Genomic DNA, 27,071 nt, shown 5'->3' on the forward strand with positions numbered 1-27,071 from the left:
ATGTCAAGGTGCATTCACATTTCCCTGAACACACATAATAATAATATTAGTATACATTTGCTGAGATCTTACCATGTGCAAGGCAACTGAACATCATGTCACTCAGTCTTCAGAACAACCTTGGTAGTGTAGGATAATAAACTATTATTATCCTTTCTATAGAAGAAGGAACAGAACTAGCTGGTTAAGAAACAAATCTGAGTTGAGACTGCCAGAGCTGAGGCCAGATGCTGTCAGCCTAGCCCTAATGCCTCTGTTCTAACCCCTGGATTTGAGTTAGATTTAGGCAATAAACTTTATGGAAAATCATTGTAATTATACCTTTATTTATTTTAAAATCAAACACCCAATGGATAGTTAACATGTCAAATTGATATCACCGTACTATGACCATGAACTGGCAGTTTATCAAATCCTTTTGTTTTTTGATATGAGAGTTGGTGACAGCAAAAGTCCAGAGGGTCCTGGGTGAGAAAGGGAATAAAGAAAGAAAGAAACAGTGCTAAAAGAGAAGTCTCAAGATATCACCACTTCATGTCTCTGCTGGATTTGAAGCCAGTGCCATGGAACACCAGATCCTGACTTTATCTCTAGGATAGGCTATTTAAAAGCTGTCTACTCTTCTCTCTAATCTTCCCAAAGGCTGGAAAAACACCGATTAACAGAGATTAAACACTGATTATCCATTTCTACAAAAAGATGAAAACTATTTTCAAATTTTTTAAGTCAGAGAAGAGACAGAATGAGCTCATTTTGATTATAAAATTGATATTGCAACAGAAAATAAACCACTTTTTCCGAACTCACTGGATCTAGTTTAATAGGAGAAATGTTTAATTGCCACTTTAAAGTCCTGTGGTATGGCAGACTGGCAACTCAGAGGCCTGACATGACTGGATATCCTTGATAAGACACTAATCTAGGCTTGTATTCCATCTGTAAAATTAGTTAGTTGCACTATCTGTATTATGTCTAAGGTTATTTCCACCTCTGTTCTACATCTGCTTGTTTCTCTATCTAAGCCTACCTAACAATCTCAAGTTTTCCAAAGAAAGGATACACATCAGACATATTGATGTAGCTTTCATTATTGCCAAAACTTAAGATGTACTTTATTTTAAAAAAATCTTGTGGAATGAATACATTTCTTTAATTAACATGTCTCTCAATTCCCAACTCAAGTTCTTGTTTCTCTGTTCCTTCTTTCTTTTAGAGTTTGTTGCTCTTCTTGTCTGCCATCAAAAAAAAAAAAAAAAAAAAAAATCCTCTGCCATTTAACTCAATGTCTTTCTTTGTATTTACATTTTCCTTCATCCTCTTTTCTTTCAGGATTTTTAAATGTTCTATCTTCATAGTCTAGTTATTCCTGAATTTTTTCCTTTTATTTTTGTTCTGGATCATTCTATTTTCTTGGACCTTTCTTTCATTTTGTTTTTTGGTCAGCTCTTCTTATTTCCCTTCTACCTTTTGTTTCTTCCCTCTAATACTTTTTTCATTATTCTTTCTTGCTTTTTTTTCACCTCTATTCCTCTTAAGGACTTGTGTAAAACTTTGGTTTTACCTTCATTTTAAGAAAATAATACTTTCTTCAAAAGTACATATGGCATCAAAGCTCAGTGGAACACCAAATTCAGAAGGAAAGAGGTTCTGAAGGTTCTGTATCTACCTCTTCCTGGGCATATTCAATGGAGAGTCTACCATTTCTCATAAAAGTTTACAAAGTATAAGATCTGAATGTCAGCTGAACTAAGTTACATACTCATGGCACATGGCCAGTAGAGTGATGGGGAAAAAAATGGAAGAAATACTCAACAAGCAGTTCTGAGCTGTCAGGCACAGCAACTGAATCACTTACCCAGTAGTTTCAGTTGCAAGTAAGACAAAACTCAACTCAACTTTATTGAAACAAGAAAGGCTAACGTAACTGAACACTGCATAATTAGTGATGTCACCAAGTATCTACATTCTTTCAATCTCTCTGCCTTGCCCTCTATGGTGTTAGTTTTATTCTAGGCATGGCTCCCTCATGAACTCAGCAGACCCTAGCATACAAGCCTACTGCTTACATGCAACAGAAAAATACATTCTCAGTAAAAGTCCTAAGATTTGAATAGTCTAAATCACACACTTTCTTTTGAACCAATCATTGTGGAAAGGGAGGTGGGATACAGTCAATTATCAATCATGGTCCATGTGTTCCATCTCTGGAGCCTGGGTAGGAAGCTCTTGGGAATGACATGGTCTCAGAGAAGGAGCAAGGAGGCACCCAGCTATTTGCCTGGAAAGGCAACCAGTAAATGTGCACTGCATGAGGCAAAGGTGAATATAGATAGCGCAAAATAAAAAGCAATTATTTAAACAATGTATGTTCTTTCCCCATGGAGTTATTTTGATAACTGTAGATTATAAAAATGAATGAACACATTTTACTTTATGAAAATGGAACTCCTCTATGTCCTTTTATAATCAATTCCTCTAAGACCTCTTTCTGAGATTACTGACCCCACTGCAGTTGCCCATTATTATTAAGTAATTTAAATGTTATTACTCTTAAATAATGAGAAGAAAGAATAACAATAATAATGAACCAAAACAAAAGACTATTTGATAAAATAATATTCTTGTGGGAAAAGAGTGCTTGAAAACCCAATTAGTGGACATTTTTAAAGAAATACATTCAGTTCAAGCAAATATAGGGGGAAAACCCACTTTTAAAAGTGAGAAAAGAGGCACACTTCATAAGTGAGCAACTGTTGTTCTTCTCTACTAGTCTCAATCTCATCACACTTTTTGTGGTTAAATACTAAATAGAAAGCTTATGAAATTAAAAGCTAGCACAGTAACAACTGAAAAAGTCATCTGCATGGTCATTTGGGGATGAGGAGGGAGTGAAAGTCATTTTTACAGTGGTAGTTATTTACAGACAATCATACACAGGTCTTCAAATAAATGAATGCCAATTCTTAGTCCCGAAAAAAGGCCCATGCGTATTCTCTAGAGCTTTTGGATGTCAATTGCAAAGGGAATTCTGCCCAATAAGTAGAATACAAATACCTTTATTTTCCTAGTACTGAAAATAAAATAAAAAAGAAAAGAAAAATGGAATGTTATCTGCAACAGTGAGTCATCAGCCACTGCAGCTCTACAACATCCAGGTCTTTCCCTGTCTCTGCAGCCCTTCAAAAGAAGAGGACTATCTTTTAACGACACACATAAATCCCTGCACTGCCTGGCTGCAAAGCATAATTAATTGTAGCCTTTTTATGCTTAATGAAACACCTTGCACACATGACAGCAGTGGGCTTGAGCTTCTTGTGTGTACCTAAAAGAGGGAAAGCCTTAGCAACAACCTAGTTCTACTCAAAATGCTCTGTAAGTCAGACTTATATGAGCTTTGCCATTATTTCAAAATACATCTCTTATATCAAGCAAGTTAAGCTAAAGAAAACTCACAATCAGCCACCTGTATGAACAGTTTTCTTAACTTTTAAAAGTGTGGAATGTTTTGTTTTTCAAATTCTTAGCAGTAAAAGTGTTTTTATTTCTTTACTTGTGGTTGCAATAAAAGGATACTTAAAGTAGCTAAATGCAGCTGCTCAATATCATTTTCCTTTATTAGAATAATTTTTCATATTTTAATGCATACTTGCATGCTGCATTACAGAGGCTAACTACTCCACAGAGAATCTCAAAATGTAAATTTTCGACATTCCATTTCAAACCACAAATAACAATATAAGTAAAATTTTAAAAACAAAATTTAAGTGAAAGATTCACCTTGAAAGACTTAACCCTCTTTATAATACTCGATTATTCTAGCCTTAGCTGGATTCTTGAAAGCAAATGCATACGTTTAAGGAAGTTACTACAGCTGTAAATGCAGTTTCTTTACTTTAACTATAGATTGTATGCAGAACAAGTGAATAAGAAAGACAGAATTCCTCTCACCTGTTTAGGTATAACCCCAGGCATGCGAATATCCAATGCAAAATCTGATGAATCAATAGGAATTATCGGTCTGGTGGTACCAAGACATTCACTGGAAAATGGTCTGGTAGTTTCTTTAAACCTTAAAAAAGAGGGCAATTTCAATATTCTTGAACATAATGGGATCTAAACTCAACATGAGAAGGGGAAAGAAAGGAATTCTGTGACCTTAAAGATGATTGATTTAAACCCAATGAAAACTCTAAAGATGTGATGACTATGTAATTTTCTTAAACATACTCAGATTTTCATTTTATAGTCCAATAACAGTATATACCTAATTTGTAAACAAAATATAACCAATGCAATCAACCAGGCTACATCTAAAACTCCATTCAATAAAAACTTATATGTTTTTACTGAAAATTTATTTAAAAATTGTGTCATATAAAAATATGTATGTCAAAACATATATTTGTTTCAAGTTAATGAAGATACAGTATTAATAAATTACAAATTATCACAGGCATGCCGATTTTCAAATGGCAGAAATATTAACCATAACCCAGTAAAAATTTTTGTAACTATTCTCGGTGTCCAGAATTACTAGCTAGAAACAAGAAAGTCAACCATAATGTTGCTAGGAGGCAGAGCTGTTAGGAGGAAGAAATAAAAGACTGCGATGTGAATTACAAATGTACAAGTACATAAATATTTAATAAGGTAATTATGAGGCGTTTGTATACAGCTCAGTGTTTCCTTGTGAGCTATTACAGTCTATGATCTGCTTCTCCTCGACACTGATGTATCTTTATATTTTATTCTTCGAGCTGTTATAAACAAGAAGGTATTCAAGTCTAAGCGATTATATTGTAGTTCCTGAAATACCTCCCCAAGAGGGAGTGATTAGTATTGGAAATCACAACTTCTAATTGGAGTTTTGAAAGCCAGAACTGCTTGGCTACAATACAGTGGGCTTTTTCTGCACGGGGGACTTCACAAGAAGTCATTCCAGCAAAGAACATCAACCTTGTCTATTTTGCCAACACTCAGGTTCATAAAAGTGATTACATTTCTCAACAGCATGCACAGAAAGCACCCGAACAACGAACACCCACCTCTTAAAGACAGAAAGTGGGCTTCGGAAAGCCAAACAGCTGCTTGGAAAAACAAGGAGGAGAACTAGCAGGCTGGGGACGCGGCCAGCCATGTCCACGCCGCTCCGGCCCCGCCGGGAAAGGACCCGGCAGCGCAGAGCGGGGCTGGGGCCGGCGGTGGGGCAGCGGCGCCGCCAGCAACCGCTACTTCATGGCCCGGGCGCAGGCGGGCGTCCTGCGGCGGCCACACACCATCCGCCCGCGAGAGCAGCAAGCTGGCCGCGGCGAGTCGTCTCGGTCACGAGCGGCGGGCAGAAAGCCGTGGGCAGGCGGGACTTTTGTCCGACCCGCAGGCGGAAGCTTTCCTCCCTCCAGCGCCGCTAGCGTGCCCTGGCGCTGGGGCTAGACGCGCGGGTGCCTTATCACTCCGGAATGACAGGGACTGTGAGGGGTATCACCCAAACCCGAGTCAGTCATCATTCAGAACCTGCAAAAATAGAAGCAGATAATGGATGACTAACACGTTACAGCATTTGTCCTCAGCAAATCCCAGTTGAGGTTCTTTAATAGATTAGTAGTTTCACAAGCTTGCGCCCAAGCCTGGGGAAAATGCCGGTCTGTTGAGCTCCCTCCCCCACAGCCAGCCCCCTAGATTTCACGAATCCCCATGGCGTAGCCCCTGTAGAGCCGGTGTTCTGTCTTTGCTTGCTCTTCCTCCCTCGGACCCACTCCTGTTTTCTTTTCCTACTTCTTCCCCCCTTTATCCCTCACAACCACCCCACTCTGAATTTCTGCTTACTTCCTCTATCAGTTTTCTCTCAGCAAAAATGCTCTTAATACCTCTTCGCTGAATGTAAACATCATACAAATGACTGGCTAAGGCACAAGGAAACAAAACAAAACAAAACGAAGAGAGGCAAAGACAAAGCACTTGGATACCACAGTAATCAGATAGGAAAAGACTTTGAGAACAAAGGCATGTTTATATACATGCATCACAGAGCTATAGATCCAAGAGGAAAAGATACCTCCTACCAAGAACTCCCAAGGATCATCACAGAATTGCCCAAGTTCTCAGAATTATTTTAAAACAAACCAAAACTCTACAGCTAACATGATATACAAGATGTAAATGCCCATTTAAAAATCCTGCATCTCGTATGCAAAATAATAATTTTGTACTTAAGGCATGCCTTCCAAAAGATATCCTTTCCAAAGTCTGGAGTTTTACAACATAATTAGAAAGAGTAGGGAGACTCTAAGCTGCCCCCCCCCAGATGAATTTTATCGACAAAGGTTATGATCAAGAACATCACATTAATACAAATGAGAGGCCATGAAGAACCAGTGTTAGAGCTCAGTGTGTTATAAGAGGACTCAACTAGGCTAAACTTGAAAATATTCGTATTTTGACTGAATATATTTAAGACTATGTATCAAACCTGCAAATTGTAGTCTGAGGGCATAAATTAAAACTGTATAATTCACAATATAAAAATACTGTACTTCCAAAGAAAGAGATTAAAGTTTTATTTTAATCAGTAACTATAAACATGGTTCCAAGAATCTCAAATGAATTCTATGGGAAGATGTGTAAGAGTAAAAAGAAAAAATAAGGAAAAATCATATTGAAATGCTTCACAGTAATACATCAGCCTCTGGAAATCACAAGATAGTGAAGCTAATCTAAAACAAAACGAAACAAAACAAAAACCTAGAACCAAAACAAATAAAAAAGCACTAACCTTAAATGAAATGAGATTCTTCATGATCAGTGTTTTATAGATAGAAGAAACATACCATATACCAAATATAAATAAAACTTGACTTAACATCCAACCAATTCAAGGATGCTTGAGGCTCACCAGCAGTCAAAGACCAGCTAATTTACATAAGCAATGACATTTTTAAAAGACTGATAATATTTGTTTGAACTTTCTCTTTGGCTTGCTGTTTGAGCTTTCAGAAACAAAAACCTTCAGCTTTATCCTTATCCTGTGGGTAAAGGAAAGAATTCCTCATGGAGGAAGAGAAACAATTGGCCTGAAGGCTATGCTATCGCCTTTGCTAGCAACAAAGTATAATCCTATCAAATGACAATACTTCACATTCCCTGAAGTTTTTTTTTTTAATATATATATATATATATATATGTGAAGAAGGGATTATATTTTAGTATTTCATTCAGAACAGGATTCAAGGACAGTCCCTCTTCCAGTTGGCAAGGAGATTTGGTATTACACAAACACTTGAAAACAAATTAAGTATTAAAATTCTCTAACAGGAACACACCCGTAAGTACTAGCCTTTGAAAAAAACATTCCACTTATCTCTTTGATTTTATTACCTTTGATGTCCCTAAACCACCCACTTAAAGAAAAGGGAATTAAAGTTGTGGGTAGAAGCAAAGTTGGTATTTGTAGCCATGAATAGAACAAAAGGTCTTATAAAAATGAAAGCTAATTATGCTTCTTGTTTCTGGATGACTTGTAAGCTAAAGACAAAATACAAATCCTCATATGAAAAAAAAAAAGTCCACCCATTTTTTTTTTTTATAATTCTGGATAATGTAGAACATATAATAATCACATTTTATTAGTACTCTTATTTAAGATTTAAAAATTTTAAATATATTTCGCTGAGATAATTCCTTCACTCATCAAAAAGAAAAAAAAAACCCTTAGTTTCAGTACTTCATACAAAAGATTGTAATACATACTGGAGTTTTATAAAATGAATAAAACTAAAAAAGAATATAGTCTATTAAGGGAGATGAGAACTTTACACAGTAACATAAGGTATATTTAGAATGTAGTATTCTATATGAGTACTATAAAAAGAGACTCAGAATTTTGAAGAAGGAAAACATCTTCAAAAGGAGGGCAAGAAAAAAGAAGAGTAAAGCAGTATTCAGTGGAAGGGGTGGCTATCGAGCAAGCCTTGGAGGACAGTTGGAGTTTCCACTGTGGGAGGCGGACAATGAGCATTACAGGAACAGGGAAATGGCAGGAGCAAAGGAGCCCAGCTGGGGAACAGAGTATGTTCCTAAGTAATAAAAGTTCTGCCTCCTAGACTCAAGCTGCAGGCCCAGATTTACTATTTTATTTGTAATACAAAGCAAATGTTCTGTTTACATATTCATAAAATCTTCAGGTAAGAATGATTTATAACCTATACCTATATGGATATTAATTCCAGGAGGAGTATTAGTAGTAGTTAAGTACAACTTAGTCCAGAGGACCATAAAACTAATTTGGCTCTTACAAAGTAGGCAGTCCATTCCTTCTAATTTTCATTAAAAAAAAAAAAAAAAAAAAAAAGATAGCTGGCATTTGTTACTGCTCAAAGAGCAAAATAAATATAATGGCCATTTTGACCATTCATTCGTGTATTCATTAATAAGAGACCCAGTACAGCATAGTGGGTACCTGTAAACTGAAGGAAAACTGCCTGATTCCTGGGTCCACTATGTATTAACTGTGTGAAACTAGACAAGTACCTAACCTCTCTAGCTTCAGTTTCTTCATCTGCAAAATGGACATAATCATATCACCTACCTCATTGGGCTGTTGCCAGGAAAAACTAAATTAGTACCCTTAGAACAGTGTTGGACACATAATAAATGTTCCCTATTATTGTTGCTGCAACAAATATATATTGAATGCCTGAGACTGAATGCTGGGGATGGTGATAATCAAGACAGATAAAGTTCCCACTCTTATAGAAATTACTGGCCGGGCGCGGTGGCTCAAGCCTGTAATCCCAGCACTTTGGGAGGCCGAGGTGGGCGGATCACGAGGTCAGGAGATCGAGACCATCCTGGCTAGCACAGTGAAACCCCATCTCTACTAAAAATACAAAAAAATTAGCCGGGCGTAGTGGCGGGCGCCTGTAGTCCCAGCTACTCAGGAGGCTGAGGCAGGAGAATGGCGTGAACCCGGGAGGCGGAGCTTGCAGTGAGCCGAGTCGGCGCCACTGCACTCCAGCCTGGGGGCAGAGCGAGACTCCGTCTCAAAAAAAAAAAAAAAAAAAAAAAAAAAAGAAATTACTTTCTGCTGGAGAAAAACAAATAAAAATGACTACCAAACTGTAAATTTCATTTTCTTTTAAGGGGATTTTATGCAGTTTCCTTGAATGACTTATGATTAAACTGACTAAAGGGTGCATATCCATTCACATAGCAATTTGACTTCTGAGGATTAATTCTTAGGCAAAAACTGAACAAGGCACAACTATGTTTATAAAAATGTTTATTAGTATTGTTCGTAATAACAAAGACCTGGATGTTTATAATGGCAAAAGAACTGAAAGCAATTTAAATGTCCTTCAATAGGAGATTTGTGGAAAAAAAAAACTTAGAGTTATAAAAACCAAAATACTATGCATCCCTTAAAAACAAAACAAAACAAAACAAAAAGACACTATGTGTCTATTTTTAAAGCCAAGGGCATTTATTTATTTATTTATTTATTTTTGAGACGGGGTCTTACTCTGTAGCCCAGGCTGGAGTGCAGTGGTGCGATTTTGGCTCACTCCAACATCTGCCTCCCAGACTCAAGCAATCCTCCTGCTTCAGCCTCCCAAGTAGCTGGGACTACAGACATACACCACCATGCCCTGATAATATTTGTATTTTTTGTAGAGACAAGTTTTTGCCAAGTTTCGCAGGCTGGTCTCGAACTCCTGAGCTCACGTGATCTGCCTGTCTCAGCCTCCTAAAGTGCTCAGATTACAGGCATGAGCCACCACGTCTGGCCTCCAAAGGCATATCCTATAACATATTTTTTTGCATAGCTTACAAATTTTTAAAGAACCTGAAAATTATAGAAATGCTGCAAGTATAGTACAAATAACTTTTTTCCATAATCATTTTAGAGTTACTGACCTGGTGCTCCATCATTCCTAAACACTTTAGTGTGACTTCCTAAAAACGAATACATTCTGCTACATAACCTCAATAAAACCATCAAAATAAAAAAATTCACGTGAATACATTACTAACATCTAATCCTCAGGTTCCAAACTTTGCCCACTGTCCCAACAATGTCTTTTATTAGCAAAATCATCCAGTTCAGAATCAGGTGTTCCAAGGAAAGTTGTCATGTCTCCAGTCTGCTTCACTCCAGATAGTTTCTCAGTCTGTCTTTAGCTTTTATGACCTTGACTCTATGGAAGATTACAGGCTATTTTGCAGAATGCCTCTCAATTAGTGTTTATTTTATGTTTCATTAGGACCAGATTCAGGTTATGCATCTTTGGCAGGAGTATGATGGAAATGATGGTGTGTTCTTCTCACTACATCTGTATTAATTGTCCATTGCTGCATATCTAATTACCCCAAAAACATAGTAAGTGAAAACAATAAGCATTATCTTTCATAGTTTCTGTGCATCAGGAAAAGCTTAGCTGGGAGGTTCTCTTACGAGGTTGTGGTTTAGATGTGAACCAGAACTGCAGTCATCTGAAAGCTTGACTAGAGCTGGAAGATTTGCTTGCAAGGTAGCTTGCTCACATGGCTGGCAAGTTAGTGCTGGTTGTTGGCAGAAAAAACATGTCCTCAATATGTGGCCTCTCTGTCGGGTTACCTGAGTGTCTTCACAACATGTCACCTGGCTTCCTCCAGAGGGAGCGGTCTTTTATTATGTAGCATCAGAAGCCACACACCATCATTTCTCTACCATCCTGCTGGCTATACAGGTCAGCCTCACCCACTGAAGGAGAAGACTACCCATGGCATGAATAGCTAGGTGGGGAGGACCATCGCTTGGAAGCTGTCTACCACAGCATTTTATTAAGTGGCCATGATTGTGACTTGTCTCATTACTGACAATATTAACTTTGACCATTTGATTAAGTTGATGTCTTCCAGCTGTTTCCACCATACTGTTAACTATTTTTTCCCTTTATAATTAATATGCTTTGGTGAAGAGGTTATTTTATTATTATTATTATTATCATCATCATCATTTTGAGATAGGGTCTTGCGCTCTGTTGCCCAGGCTGGAGTATAGTGGCATGATCTTAGCTCACTGCAACTTCCACCTCCTGGGCTCAGGCGATCCTTCTACCTCAGCCTCCCAAATAGCTGGGACCACAGGTGTGCACCACCACACCCGCCTAATGTTTTTTTCGTAGAGATAGGGTTTTACCATGTTTCCCAGGCTGGTCCCGAACTCCTGGACTCAAGCTATTCGCCCACCTCACCCTTCCAAAGTGCTGGCCTTTGACATATTCCTATCATCCTTTGAACATTTCCTTGCTTTATGCCCCTTTTCCCACCTGGGCTCAAAGCCCTGCACCAGAACTTCCTCTTTGTGCTCTTTATTTCACCTGCCCTTTGTGAACACCTTATACCAGGCTGCGCACACATCCTCACCCTGTTTGGGCTCTGATACTCCATGCCAGGTCACCAACCCCATCGTATGGATGCCTCCCTACCTAATATGGGCTCCAATGCCCCATGCCAGGCAACCCTTCCTCAATATCTACCCTGCTTTGCCCTAGATAGTTGCTTTAGGACTGAACTAGTCAGGAAGAAAAAAGACTTAAATTTTTAAACAGTTTATTATAGAACAGCATACATATAGAGAGTCGTGTGTCACTTAACAATGGGGTTACGTCCTGAAAAGTGCATTGTTATGTTAGGCCATTTCATTCTTGTGTGAACATCATTGAGTGTACTTACATAAACCTAGATGGTATAGCCTATGACACACCTAGGCTCTATATAGTCTATTGCTCCTAGGCTACAAACCTGTACAACATGTTATTATAGTGATTACTGGAAACAACTCTAACACAATGCTAAGTATCTGTGTATCTAAACATAGAAAAGGTACAGTACAAATATGGCATATAAGAAATGGTACATTTGTATACGGCACTTATAAATGGAGCTTCAGGACTGGAAGCTGCTCTGGGTGAGTCAGTGAGTAAGTGGTGAGTGAGAGGCCTAGGGTATTACTGTACACTACTATAGACTTTACAACACTGTACAGGAGATTTTATGCAGTTTCCTTTAAGCTATACTAAATTTATTTTAAAAATCTTTCTTCAATAATAAATTAATCTTAGTGTAGTGTAGCTTTTTACTTTATAAACTTTTAAAAATTGTTTAACTTTTTAACTCTTTTGCAATAAAATTTAGCTTAAAAAGCAAATGTGTTGTACAATTATATAGAATATTTTCTTTCTTTATATCTTTATAAGTTTTAAAAAAATCTTTTTTAAACTTTTTAAGCTTTTTTGTTAAAAGTGAAGACACACACACACACACACACACACACACTAGCCTAGGCCTACACAAGATCAGGATGATCAATATTAGTTTTTCACTTCCACATCTTGTCCCATCAGAAGGTCTTCTGGGCAATAGCACACGGAACAGTCATCTCCTATGATAACAATGCCTTTTGAAATGCCTCCTGAAAACCCTGCCTCAGGCTGTTTTACAGTTAACATTTTTTTTTTTTTTTTTGTTAAGTAGAAGGAGTGCACTCTAAAATAAAGATAAAAAAGTACAGTATTGTAAATGCATAAACCAATCATACAGTCGTTTATTATCATTATCAAGTATTATGTACTGCACATAATCGTATGTGCCAAACTTTTATGTGACTGGCAGGGCAGTAGGTTTGTTAACACCAGCATCACGACAAACACACGAGTAATGCGTTGACATTATGATGACTACGGTGTTACTAGGTGATAGGAATTTTTTTTTTTTTTTTTTTTTGAGATGGAGTCTCGCTCTGTCGCCCAGGCTGGAGTGCAGTGGCCGGGTCTCAGCTCACTGCAAGCTCCGCCTCCTGGGTTCATGCCATTCTCCTGCCTCAGCCTCCCGAGTAGCTGGGACTATAGGCGCCCACCACCTCGCCCGGCTAGTTTTTTTGTATTTTTTAGTAGAGACGGGGTTTCACCATGTTAGCTAGGATGGTCTCGATCTCCTGACCTCGTGATCTGCCCGTCTCGGCCTCCCATAGTGCTGGGATTACAGGCTTGAGCCACCGCACCCGGCCGGTGATAGGAATTTTTCAGCTCTATTATAATCTTATGGGACCACCATCACATATGTGTTCTGACATTGACTAAAGTATCGTTATGAGGCATGTGACTGTATTTAAAAGTCTGAAGTAATATAACTTAAACTGTTGCATTTCCAGAGATTTTCTATGGAGATGGTTGGGGAAAAGGTGGAGTTCACTGTCTATTTATAATGCTTTTGTAGTCTTTTAATTTTCACTGGCTTGTATTAATTTTGTAACTAGAAGAAAATAGGAATATATGCATTTAAAAATATTTTATTAAATATGGTTCTATTGATTTCAATTTACCTGTTAACTGCTATCTGAAAGTTAGGTAATGTTTTGATAAAAGAAAAATTCTTCCTCTGCTTAGCAAGAACATTACAAACTAAATGTCATGGTGGCTATATAGCTGCAATGCAGAGTTTCTTAAACTCAGCACTATCAACATTTTGGGCTGAACCATTCTTTGTTGTGGGGGCTGTCCTGTGTATTACAGGGTGTTAGCAGCACCCTTGGCCTCCACCCACTAGATGCCAGTCGCATTCCCCTCAGTTATGGCAACCAAAAATGTCTCCAGATATTGCCAAATGTCTTCTGAAGGGTAAAATCACCTGGTTGAGAACCACTGTTATAATGTGGCTTATTAAGATGAAGCTTAACTTGTAAATCAAATGCAATGCCATTTGCTTTAAATACATATAATAAGAAACAAATAAGTTAAAAAAGTGTTTGCAAAAATGGAACTTCCAAATAATGGGAGAAAATATCCTAACAGAATAATCATAACAACAGGTAACACTTACTGACTTATATGCCAACACTGACTTTGCATGTATTATCTTGCTGAATTCTTATGACTTTGAAATATGGGTTAATAATCCTGTTTTATACATGAGGAATCTAAAGCTCAGAAAAATTAACTTGTTCTGGTTATATTGTGATAAAGCAGGAAGAATTCAAATCCTAGCCTGCTGACTCCAGAATCCATGCTCTTAATCCATATTCTTCAACACAAAATGGACCCTCCACATTCATAGGGGATATTTTCTTCAGGTATAACAAATAGGTAAATCCTTTGAATACCATTTTCTTGCAAAATAATAATAGCTCATGTTTATTGAGCAATTACTATATGCCAGGCATTGTACTAAGCAGTTTATATAAACTAGCTCTTCTGAATCCTCACAGCAACTGTATGAAATTTGTACCATTATCATTCCTATTTTACTGAAGTGGCAACTAGACAAAAAGCGAATTGGTAACATGCCCATAGTACCCAGCCAGGACATAAACACAGGCAATCTGACGCCATGGTTAAAGCTCTTAACTACGCACCTAGTCTTTTTTCCATTCATATACTAGGAAGCATTCCCTCTTCAACTCTATAAACATTACTCATTTAGCTAATTCAGAAGGTAACAAATCGAAGTCCTATGCTTATGATTCAAATTGATCCAAAAGAAGATTTTGTTTGGCCTGCACAGGTTTTTTCCCAACTCCTCCCCCACATCTGAGCTCTGAATAAACATTTTAAAATTAAAGATTTCACATAAAACCCAGATTTCCACTCTCTTGAAGAGCCATAAAAATCTGGCATCACTGGACTCACATTTCCACACAGCAACAATTAGCTGAGCCAAGTAGTGACTCCCTTTTTGACGTGGCCAGCAATCTGCAGACTGCCACTGTCCCCACTGCTCCCTATATGTTCTCAGTCTCTGAGGCTAGGAGTGGTTGTTTAAACTGCTGCTCAGCGTTCAAGTGCAGTTGTTTGTCCATTTGTTTTTTGCCTTTTGTATTTTTTCATACCTGGCCAGTTTTTCTCATTAACATTACTAGCTGACACCTTAAAATCATCTGTGTTGTGATCACTGAGGGACTCCCTTGCTCTAGGAAGGTAAACTTCACCCTAGGTGGAACATAGGGTTTACCACACTTAGGTGTACTAAGTTGCTGGGGTATTTTTTGTTGTTGATGGTTTGTTTTTTAAGGCTCTCTTCATTAGCAAGACATAGCAAATTGAATGGTATTTTCTGCACACAGATTTGTTTGGGACTCATGTCTTCTAACATGCAGCCAATTTGAAGTATCTTTCCCTTGCAAGTCAAAATTGGCTGGGTACCTATTAGAACATACATGCTGAAAAAAAAATCTCAGGGGTACCATTCAGCATATGATCCTACTGCAATAAGAACTTGCCAAAAGTAAAAAAAATTATTTTATTTTATTTTTTGTTTCCATGATCAGTAACAGATGCCCTTTAAATATGTCCATTAGTCATCAAATTGCTCAGCCCTGTAAATACTTCCATGGGGAAAATAACAAGACACATAATTTGTAATTAAATTTCTCAGCTTTGACTAATACAAATGTTACTTCCTAACACATGTATCAAATACAATGCTGGCATATTTTACTGTAAAATAAAACAGATCCCTGTCTTCCAAACAGCACACATCTTTTTACTCTAAAGACCGAATTGGCAAGTGCTCAAGAGATGGGTGAACTGCAGAGGAAAGCATTAACCATTACAGATGATGCCAGAGAAGTGGCCACTTCTTTGTATCCTACTCATTTGCCCACCAGGTACCTTATTTATTTATAAACTCAGGACGTCACATAAAATTTAGTTTCATAAGAGCACAAAACACCTTTTCAGCTATCACCTACTTTCTCCTTGAAACATTGTTGAGTCAGGGGAACAGACCTTTGGGCTGGTTTTGCAGAGCTATTTGGTGGACAACCCTCCGTGAGCTCTGCCTTCACTCATGAAGCAAGTCAGTCAGCAGAACCTAGACTTAGAGACTATGTCCATAATATGCCATTTCAGAAATTAATGAACTTTGTTCCTCTTCGATAAAATTTTTCAGGAACTAGTTTGCAAGTAATGTCAAAGACCCCACTACATTTCAAATCTTGAATATTTTTTCCAAAAAAAAATGTGAATCATAGAATGACCCACTGATTTAGGTATTGAAAGATCTTTCGCATTAATGCTTTGTAGTGCTTCTTTTGTAGGTCTTTGTGTTACTAGTTTCTTTTATTTTTAGGAGGAAGTTGGTATAGAATGGAGGGAGGGTAACTGCATGTAAGGGCAAATATTTAGTTTACCGGGCTTCAATGAATGGGGTCTGAAGGTGGGGATCTGCCTTTCCTTCTGCTTTTCTTACAATCAATCAACACATTTTTAATGAGATGTTTGTGATGTTTTTTCCTGTTTATGATTCCACATCCTTAGGCATACTAGTTATTCCTGAAGCATTTTAATATATATTTTGTTAAATGCATTCCAATGACTTCAGAGGCGGGAGGTATTAACTACACATGAAAACCAGCTCAGACCCAGACCATGAAGTTACAAAATAAGGATTCTCTTTCTTTAAAAGTCTATAGGAAATGTCTAGATTTTCACTTTAAAACAACAGTGACCTTTATCTTCTGTTTCTGGTGCTATTCATACAGAAGTGTTTTCTCCCATAGCACAGTCATATTTTCAAATGATTCTTAAGTTTTCCACTTCAAATGTTCAAATTTGTACAACAAAATGCCCATAAACACACCCTTTCCTATTATAAAAGTTTTGCTATCCTTTTCTTAAAGCCGTATTATTATAGTACTTAAAAGTGAAATCTATAATCATATAACCCTGTTATAGAATTGAAAAACATATGGAAATTTTTCTTAAAGATCATCAAAGAATGTCAAAACTTTCTCTCATTTGAATAATTCTGCTCAATTGGGTTTAGAATCCCTTAGAGGAATTCTGCAAAGTGTAAACTACACACTGCCCTCTCAATTCATCTCAACTAGATAATTTGGAAGTCATTAACAAAAGAACAAAACTGCTTAAAAAACATTTTAATGTCTTTTATTTTAGGGCACAGAGGCTAAAATAAAATTTAGCTTAATCATAAGACAACCATTTGAATTTTTAAATATGCAATTCACCACTGAAAGAAGTACAATGTACTGAAGTAGCTTATACGCAGATATTTTAATTTCTAGTCTATAGTACTAACAGTTCTCTTTGATCAGCGTCCCCAAATTCCCTGTGAACTATCAATGAAGAGCTTCATAATTTTCTTCTGGCTGAAAATGATCAAAGCATTCTTACGTTTGTTAGAATTCTTTGATGCTGCTGCACAAACAGGTGGTGAGTTTATCTCATTGCTATTAAACTGTTTCTTGCTGTCTTGAGCTTAGGAAGAAGTGGTTTTTTTTAACAAGGTGCTCACAGAGTGGCTTGTTCTTTGCCAATTTTTAATAATTTTTACAAGGTTTCCCACAGTGACTAGCAATACGCACCCTGGAATGGAAGATGAGAGCTGAAAAAAGATGAGGTCCATGATCCTCCAGGCCTGAGACACATCCCAGGTGGACTTCCAGGAGTATCAAGGAAGTGAGGCCCAAGCACATCCAGTTGATATTATTGGCTTTCTCTCTCCATTGTTGAGGCTACATGCCCTAAGCTTGAGTTATATCATAACTAAAAGTTGAGTTTTTAAGTCACAGAAAAATGTGAAATACCCAACATTTGCCAATTTAAACCAAAATAAGGAGCCCCCCGGGCAGTATAGTATAGAGAAGTCATTCCCATCTTTGAAGTATAAAAATCCCTTTTTAAAAGGAGGACATTTCATGGAACTGTACATTATAATGACACTATTAATAATTAAAACAATATTAATAGTTTTTGAGTAGTTGCTATATGCCAGGCAGCCTTTTAAATTATTTCCATGTATAATTTCATTTAATGCTCATGAAATCATATAAGCTATGTCTAAGTATTATCTACATTTTACAGATGAGCAAACAGAGGCACAGAAGTCAAGGAACGTGTTGGACATCATGTTGCCAGAAGTAGCGGGGCAGGGATTGAAACGCAACTTTGGCTGCATTCAAGGCAGGATCTACCAACTTGATAGAGGCTATACTACTGGTATTTATTAGGAAAATACATAAAGGCTAAGCTGAACCATTACTGAATCAGTAATGCTTTTAAATAAATTTGTACTTTATGTCACACATAATTCAAAACAATAGTACACATAAGTGTGAGAAGTGTTATTTGTTTCATATCCCACAATGCTCATTTCCTGGCAGTGGACTCTGGGCTTCACCCTAAATCTGCCTCCCCCATGGATTCTGAGCCAATGAATGAAAACCACTGGTGTAAAATGAGGGTGCAGACTTGAAGTCAGAAGTGATAGTTCTATGTCCTGAAGGGATTCCCTTCACATTTCTAAACTTTCATTCCCCCTGTCTAAATAGATGGTATTGATAAATTCTCTACCAAATGGCTACTGTGAGAAAAAAAAAATAATCTGAGCAAATTCTAAAAAGAGTAAAGCACCAGAGAGATCATAAGTTGTTATTAGTGTTTCAGATTTAGCTTTCTCAATGGATAAAATATAAAATCTTCACTTTATTTTTCTAAATTTACACTGTTTATTCTGAACCTATTTATATATCATCTTTATTATTTCAGAGTATTAGAACATCATCAGATTATCTTTGAAGAGTCAGGGACAAAACAGCTAAAAACTCCAATTCAAATACTCTTCCTAACACTAAAAATAAAAACAAAAATGGTAACTCCATAATTTAGCAAAAATGTAACTAAAATCTCAACCTAAATCATTTGAAATATGAAATCAGGAATAACAATTTGTATTCCAAGGAAATAATCAACGTTATGTCAGGATTATTAGGAAACATTTATTAGGTACTGGCACTGACAGGTACTATATATCTTAGCCTTAAGTGTGTGTTGCATGACTTAAGAAAACTATACAGAGGCAGTCTTGCAGAACCAACTGCCCAAAGAAATCAGCAGTGGAGGTCAATTATGCACATTTATATTCCAAAAGTAGCTGGATGTTTCTGGAACAAATGAAATATAAAATGGTGTGCTTAACTAGGTGCTTAGTATTTAAATTACACAAATAGATTCTTATTAATACTTGCTTATTTCCTCAGAGGAATACGGACAAGAAATGTACCTTATTGTTGCTAAAGCATTTTAAAAGATCAAATGTACTATATGACTAAGTGCTATAGGAATACTAAATGCTATATGTGTAATCAAGTTTACTATTTTTTACTTAATTCTATGGAATTTAGTATTTATTCCTAATTAAAGGGCTTATGTGAATTATCTTGCTGGGAGGTGGTTCCTTTGAAGTGGAATTTTAAAAGTCAGCATATATGCACAAATTTTATTTTATATTTTAAATTTGCTTCCCATTATGATCCATATTAATTTCTATTATCATAAAATTACATCTCTCCTTAAAACAGTGAAGAAATCATACAATTAAAAAAAAACTTCTTTGATCCTGATATGACTAACTCATAACATTATGTAAAACTCTGGATAAAGAAATGTACTTCGAATAATCCCAACCAAAAACTGTTATTCCTTTTGAAAGGTTATGTTTTTAAACATGTGAAAAAAATAGAAACCTAATGATAAAAAACAGAGAATCACGCTTTTAAATAAATTATTCATAAAGATACAAAATTTACACATTTAGTAAAGATCATATTTATTCTTATTTAAAAACACATTAAGGTCATTGTCAAAACTTGTAAAATTCCATTGACAAAATAAAGCTTTAAAATAATCAGTAGTCCCCATGATCAGTCCAGAGGTATATCAGATACTTAAAAGAAGCTGACCATTTTATTTTTCAATATGATTTTCAAGGATGTATTCAAAATTAATGGTCAATGCTAGACTGGCCAGTCATTTCCACCATCATAATGGCTGGTGCAGATGACTGCATCATTGATTCAGGGATAGATACCAATGGGGAAAGCAGCTTCCACATTGGTTATGCTGGGTACACATCTAGGAAAATAAGAATATGCTGTACAAATTACTGCTTTTATGGCATAGTAGAATTTGTATTTTGTTCCACAATACCTTCATCTATGGTTACATAGAAAAGATCAGTTGAATGACAGAGATGAAAGAATGATATTAATAAATATTAATGCATTCAAATATAATGAGAAAACACAGTTTAAACTATGTGATCAATTAAAACAAGGCTAAGGAAAAAAACACAAAGGTGAAAGTCCTTTCTCCATAAATAATAACATAGCATTAACATGCTGTATTTCTCTTGAACTCAAGGCTACAGTTATTTTAAGATATTAAAACAATACTATTAATTGTTTCATTCCGAATTAGCCAAATTAATATGTTAAAATGGCCTGTTTTCCTTGTTCCTTGAACTTTGTAATTGTCTCATCTTTTCACAAAATGCCAAAAATTTGTTGGCTATCAAAAAGGTCAACATCTTTTATCAGTAAGCTTTATCTTAATTAAACGCTGATTTTAGAATCAGAAAAATGAGTGAGTTAAGCAGTATTATTTGCCTAAAAGAGAATAAAATTTATGATAAATTTTTCCTTTCATTTTTATATTTAAATCACTATTAGTATTACATTGTAATGAGACAAAGGCTCATTAAGGCTGCCTTTGTAGGTAAAATAAAAACACACTAGAGGGGATATTCTTTATCGAGTTCCAATTATCCTCCAAGGATATAGCAAATGAGATACCATTAAAATATTTAAGTTTAATTACGCAACGTGTTCCAATATATAATCAAAATACATATACACACAACCTAAGTATTCACTCACATTCCTGAATCTTTTGTATTTAAATTTTTCTCCTACGGAGAAAGTCAATAGTAATAAAATTATGGAAAAATTCTAAGGGAAAGCAATCTCACTTTTATGCACATAAAATAATATTTTCTAAACTAATCGTGCATCTGATTACTGAGCAGAGTTCTCCTCAGTCAGTTTTAGGTTTTCCCAATCCCTCTTTCCTCCTGTTCCAGCAGATTCAATCAATAAACCAATCTGCTTGCTGTCTTCCCAAAATAGAACTTACCAATAAGAGTTTCCTGTCGCCCCATATTTGTCCCACCAATTAATTAATTTGAATTTGAGACCAAATGGTAGTCGGTAGTTAGTCCTGCTCTTCTTTCTACCTCTACATTTCTTTCTTCTAGATTCTTCACATCAGAATTTCCCAGACACCTGATTTCTTGCAGGGCGTTGTATGTGCTGTAATGAAGACGTGGTTCCGCTCCCCACAACTGTGCAGCTTAAAGCACCACCGCACTCGCCCACCCACCCACGCTTGGTGGGGAAGTCAAGTACTGGCCACCAAGTGGCCATGTGACCTCCTTTAGCCAATAAGGAGGAATAGAAGTGAATTGTGTCAACGCTGAAGTTTTAAAAGCCAGTGTGTAATTCACCACACTCCTTTTCCCTCTGCCAGTGATCAGTGATGCTCACAGGGAGGCTCTTCTAACTCCCTACTCACACAAAATGTTAGAGGGCAAGTTTACCTCTGATAGAGGGCAAGCGTCTTACAGAGACTTAAATTTAGAAATTACTCAAATATTTACAAGAAAAAAGAATATTAAAGCAGACGAGCCGGGTAACTATAAGGAGCAAATTTAATTATTTTCCAACTACTCAGCAGGATGAAGGTTTATGAAGAAGTTTATATCGGTTACAGAGAAGACAGAATATGAATTTCAATACCTTCATCCATGCTTACTTCTACTCAATGTTTGTTTCCTAAGGGCTTATAAAACATGCTCAGTTCAGAAGAAAGCTCATTTGTCTTTTTTAACCCAGCGAACATCAAGCTTCATCCTGCACATTCCACTGTTATATCCCCAAACCTAGCACACAACAACACATTGACATACTTAGTAAATGTTAAGTGAATGAATGGAACAAGGAATAATATAAAGAAATACATGACACAGTTCTTCAGAATCGCATAGTAATGTTTAGGGAAAATGGCGCATACCAAATTTGGATACATATCAAGTTTTGAAATAGAAAATAAATGTTTAAGTGATTTTTAAAATGAGAGTAATATACACACATAGTTAAAAGTCAAATAGTACTAAAAACCTACAATGAAAACAGCATTCCCTTGCCCAGCTACTCCAAATCCTGCTCCTGAGATGCAACTATTTTCCACTCTTCTAGCAGGGTATTCTGGTACTGACATTCATTTTCCCGAATATGTTGATATTCTAACTTATCAATTTCACAGTTCCATTAATTATCTATTGACTTCTTTGGAAGATGAGAATTTAAGTCTCCTATCACATCCCACCAGCATTCCAATAGACTCACATCACAATTTTTGGTTAAATTAATATTTAAGTTGTTAAACTATGTAACTAATGTTCTCCACTGAACCAAGTAGTGTCCCATGATTGTTACCTTTACTTGTGCACCTTTTTCTTTTTCTTTTTTTTTTTTTAATTGAGACAGAGTCTTGCTCTGTCACCCAGGCTAGAGTGCAGTGGTGTGATCTCGGCTCACTGCAACCTCCGCCTCCCGGGTTCCAGAGATTCTCCTGCCTCAGCCTCCCAAGTAGCTGGGACTACAGGTGCGTGCCACCATGCCCGGCTAATTTTTTTTATTTTTAGTAGAGACAGGGTTTCACCCGTCTCTAGCCAGGATGGCCTCGATCTCCTGACCTCATGATCCGCCTGCCTTGACCTCCCAAAGTGCTGGGATTACAGGCAGGAGCCATTGTGCCCGGCCCCCTTTTTCTTTTTACTAGAGTTCAGGAACTGGAGCATGGTTCCAGATCCATGTTGAGAATATCTTTATTTTAGCTATATCCACGAGTATGTTTGGATGGATAGGGGTTTATATAATGACAATCATTTCCTCTAAGAATTTTAAGGATATTGTCCCTCTGTCTTCTTACTTATAATCCTATTGTTAACACTGACTGATTTCAGTTTTAATTGAGTTTCTTTAGGACATTTCCACCTAAATAAGTTGTCCTAAAAAATTTTGCCCCTTATCATCTGAAGTACTCTCACTGGAATAATCTTAGGAAGTAGTTTAGAGAGCGGAATGATATTAACCTGCATGTAATTTTACTATCTTTAACAAGATAGTAAAAAGATAAAAAGATAATTTTACTATCTTTAACAATATAATTCTGTTGAGAATTCAGGTGCCATTTTGATTTTTTATAATTTATTTGTGATATCTCAATCTCTTTCTCTCTCCATTCTCTGGAGGTTTTTAAAGTTTTCTCCTTGACTTTCTGTTGTGAACTTTTATTGATGTGCCCTCATGTGGGTCTTTTCTCATTCATCTTGCTAGGCCATTCTAATCTGAAGACTTAAGATATGATTTTGATAAGTATTGTTACATATTCTTTGACAATTTCTGTTCCCCATTTATCTCTATCATCTTCTTTAAAACTCCTGTATTTAGATGTTGGATGTGCTTGAATGATCCTCAAAATTTCCTGGTATTTCTTTTCCACTGTCTCTTTGTTTTCAGATTTCCTTAACTTTACCTATCAACTCTCTCCATTTTCTAGTTTCAGTTCTATTGTCTGTTCCTCCCTACACTGTTTGTTCCAGCTGAGTTCTTTTCTCTCTCTCTCTTTTTTTCAAAATTCTCCCTTTCTCCAGACACCTCCCTAAAAAGTCTGATGATTTGTGACTGTGTATTTGCATTTTAGAGTGAGACACTAACAAGCTGTCTGGTGCTGCTCTGGAGGAGGCCTGAGCATCAAGTTGATCTTTTCTTTGTGGGACACTCATAAGTCAGTATATGTAGGGTTCCCCTTTCCACAGTGAGGCTTTTCAGTTTTCCAGGGAAGAATCCATCCATCTGCTGAAGGGTTAACCCTTTCATGTAAGGGCCATGTGTTAGTCATCTTTGTTCCCTTTGCTGTGTACAGTAGGCACCGACAGTATCTCATATTTCTAAAATGCAATAGTTTATAAGGTATATTCAAAAGATTCCCCAAAATAATCAGAAGGAGAAAGCAAAACAGGTATCAATATTCTCTTCTTATAACTGGGAAAAGTAAAGAACAACCAAGTTCTATGACTTCTGCTTAAAGAAAAAAAAGGGAGAAAGAGAAGGACATGAAGAGAGAGAAAGAGAATATATTTGTTAATCCAAATAAATTTTACAGAATTCTTTTCCTTAGGCATTTCCTCCTTCTGACACCCACAGAAGATCATTCTATATATTCTGCAAATCCCAGCATGAAGAACAGGTTTGTCAGGAGGATCATGCAGCCTATTTGGAACAGAATCCTCAAAAACCAATGTTTTTCATTGGCAATAATCGATAATATTTTCACCATGTTCTTATTCTTGCTATAACAGAACTAATGTTTTATAAGATAAATTCTCAAAATAGGGCACAATGGAAGAATTTGTAGGATGTATTATGTATTTAAAGATAAAACTTCATAACTCTCTGACCAATTTCAGTTTTAATTGAGTTTCTTTAGGATAGTTCCACCTATATAAGTTTTCCTAGAAAATTTTGCCCCTTATCATGTGAAGTACTCTCACTGGAATAGTCTTAGGAAGTAGTTTAGAGAGCGGAATGATATTAACCTAAATGTAATTTTACTATCTTTAGCTCACTCAAGTAGATACATTTTCACAGCACAAGGAATTTAAAATATCAGATTTTCTTTTAAATTTTACTAAAAAAAATTTTTCCCAAATAAAGAGTTGCATTCACTGCATCAACCAAAGCAAATATTTTATAATGATCCCAGTGAAACCATGCCCACTCAAAAAACTGAAGTTGTCTTCTTACTTGGCACAAGAACCTTTTGAGATGGAGTTTCGCTCTTGTCACCCAGGCTTGGAGTGCAGTGGCATGATCTCAGCTCATTGCAACCTCCACTCCCCGGATTCAAGAGATTCTTCTGCCTCAGCCTCCCGAGTAGCTGGGATTATAGGCGCATGTCACCATGCCTGGCTAGTTTTTGTATTTTTAGTAGAGACGGGGTTTCACCATGTTGGCCAGGCTGGTCTTGAACTCCTGACCTCAGGTGATCCAGCAGAAGGGTTTCTTACCACAGGGCAAGATGCTGCGTCCTGAAATCTGAGTACCTTAGACCCTCTGAGTGAAGTATAAGGAAAAATGAGTGCTTTTAGTTCTGTCAAAAGAGTCAAATCATCAGCTATGATGTAATAATTATTAAATATCTATTACCTGCCAAATATTATAGAACAGGCTTTAATAAATATTTGACAGAACTAATTGCTACTTATGTTTAAATAATGCTAATTAGAATGACAGGCTATTGGAAAGCATGCAGAAGAAACATAGGGAAGTTAATAAACCTAAAGTCAAGGCCTGCCCTTCTTACAGTTATTCAACCCTAATAAATAGCTTTCTCTTGCTGAAAAAAAAAAAAAAAAAAAAAAAAAACGAGTGCTTAGGAGCGTAGTAAAATGGGACTTGGGAGAAAGAAACAAGATAGTCTACTTCTAAGTGGTAGAATCAAAGCAGCAGCACTAATCACACTCTCCCAGCCTTGAAAGGTGTGACCCATGTAAGATATGACCACCCTTTTCAGCCATAGCTAATAGGGCACTTGACTTAACTGGACCCATCTAAATATCTGTCCCTGGTAATTTGAAAAGAAGAAATAGAGATGTCAGTTGATTTGAAAATTCATGTGGAATCAGGGCCAACTTGACATTAGAGTAAGCCAAAGCAAAGCTATTAGCAAGCTGAAGTGACAGAAGAATTGAGAAGCCAGAACATCACTTTGCAAATCAAGAGAAGAAGGGAGCAGGCACAGAAAGAAAAGAGACAGAGATCAAGCAATGCCATAAGACAGCACGTGATCAACTTTCGTTTTTGACTGTCCTTTTCCATACCCGAAGTCCTTGCTATATATCCTGCCTTTTTCTGGGATGTCCATGAAGTGGCCTGCTCTTTCACTTGTATAAACACTTTTTATTTGTGGGTTTCTACTCCCTCCTTGAAACCTAACAGTCTGACTGAGACAGGCAGCTTCAAGGAGGAAGCTGTATCTGAGCTAAGCACCAGATGTTTACCAGGTGACAGTGGAGAAAAAGCATCCAAAATAGAGGAAACCGCTTATAGATCAACCTTGAGGCAAGAGACAGCAAGTTGGGTTTTTAAAACTACAAGTAAAGTACAACCAGAACACACAGAGGGATGGGAAATAAGATCAGAAAAAAGGGCAGAAGCTGATGAACAAAGGACCTCATGATCCATGCCTAGGGGTTTATCTTTATCCTATAGGTGAGAAGATCATATGTGTGTTTTACACTCATATGTGTGTGCTCATTCTGGCAATGATGTGGAGGCTGAAATGGAGGTTGGGGGCAAGACTGGAGGCAGGTGTCCAGTAAGAATGTGAACTTCTCAAGGGTAGCTGTATATTTCATTGTTATTTTCACCATCAGGGAGTATTTTAAGGGAGGAAGAAAAGGAAAAAAAAAAAGCATCAACTTAGTTCTAAGAAGTAATTCAGCACAATTCAACACCCCATGAAACACAAGTTGGGAAGCTTGGTTAGTGGTATAGTTAGTAGATACTTCAGGCCTGATGTTTTAAAGAAACTACTACAGCCTAAGGGCTCGTTGACCCATGAGCAAATGCACCACCAAAATGTGAGCTAGTATATGATAAAATATAGATCACAAAGGAAGCTTACACTTTGAAATACCACATAATTTCACACTTCATTTCCCCAGTTCTCATCCTCATTTATTAATTTCCCATCATAACATAAAGCCATATCAAGTTTTAGTTACTTCAGGAAACCTGGTACCTTGCATAAAGCCTGATAAAAGCATTAATAATTAAAGAATGACTTTGAATATAGGGCATCTAAAACTCTTCGACACAATGTTTTCATGCTATTCGGTAACACAAAAAGAAAACATTTGTAACCCTGAATAAACGAAAGTATTGGATGTTCTGACCTTAATTAGTTTAGATAACAGGACAAATCGAATCCCCAAATATTTAAATGAATGAAAATGGAGCCATCAGATTTTATGAGTCTAGGCTGTAGAAAAAATAAACTTCCCACCTTATCAGTAATTTTCCTTACACATGAATGTAGAAAGCGAACATTACATTTATAGCAAAAGGTGATATTCTAGCAACTGACCACACTGCATCACTTTAACATTATGCTTTG

At 36.7% G+C, this 27,071-nt stretch overlaps 1 protein-coding gene across 17 annotated transcripts in view; it reads right to left on the reverse strand.

The window, feature by feature from the left end:
- The window catches only part of PAM (peptidylglycine alpha-amidating monooxygenase), a 286,853-nt gene that overhangs the window by 169,542 nt on the left and 90,240 nt on the right, over positions 1 to 27,071 (reverse strand). For 15 of the 17 annotated variants that reach the window (XM_010372124.2, XM_010372122.2, XM_030927013.1 and 12 more), the window contains exons 1-2: positions 5,046 to 5,515; positions 3,949 to 4,069 (exon numbers count right to left, since the gene is read on the reverse strand). In XM_010372124.2, the coding sequence (XP_010370426.1) occupies positions 3,949 to 4,069; positions 5,046 to 5,137 (213 nt within the window). In that variant the 5' untranslated portion in view covers positions 5,138 to 5,515. Of the gene's footprint in view, positions 1 to 3,948; positions 4,070 to 5,045; positions 5,516 to 27,071 lie in introns of those variants that run through there. The other 2 variants (XM_030927005.1, XM_030927006.1) reach the window with 1 other exon arrangement.

This window comes from Rhinopithecus roxellana, chromosome 3 (assembly GCF_007565055.1).
Source record: "Rhinopithecus roxellana isolate Shanxi Qingling chromosome 3, ASM756505v1, whole genome shotgun sequence".
NCBI classification, from domain to species: Eukaryota; Metazoa; Chordata; class Mammalia; order Primates; family Cercopithecidae; genus Rhinopithecus; species Rhinopithecus roxellana.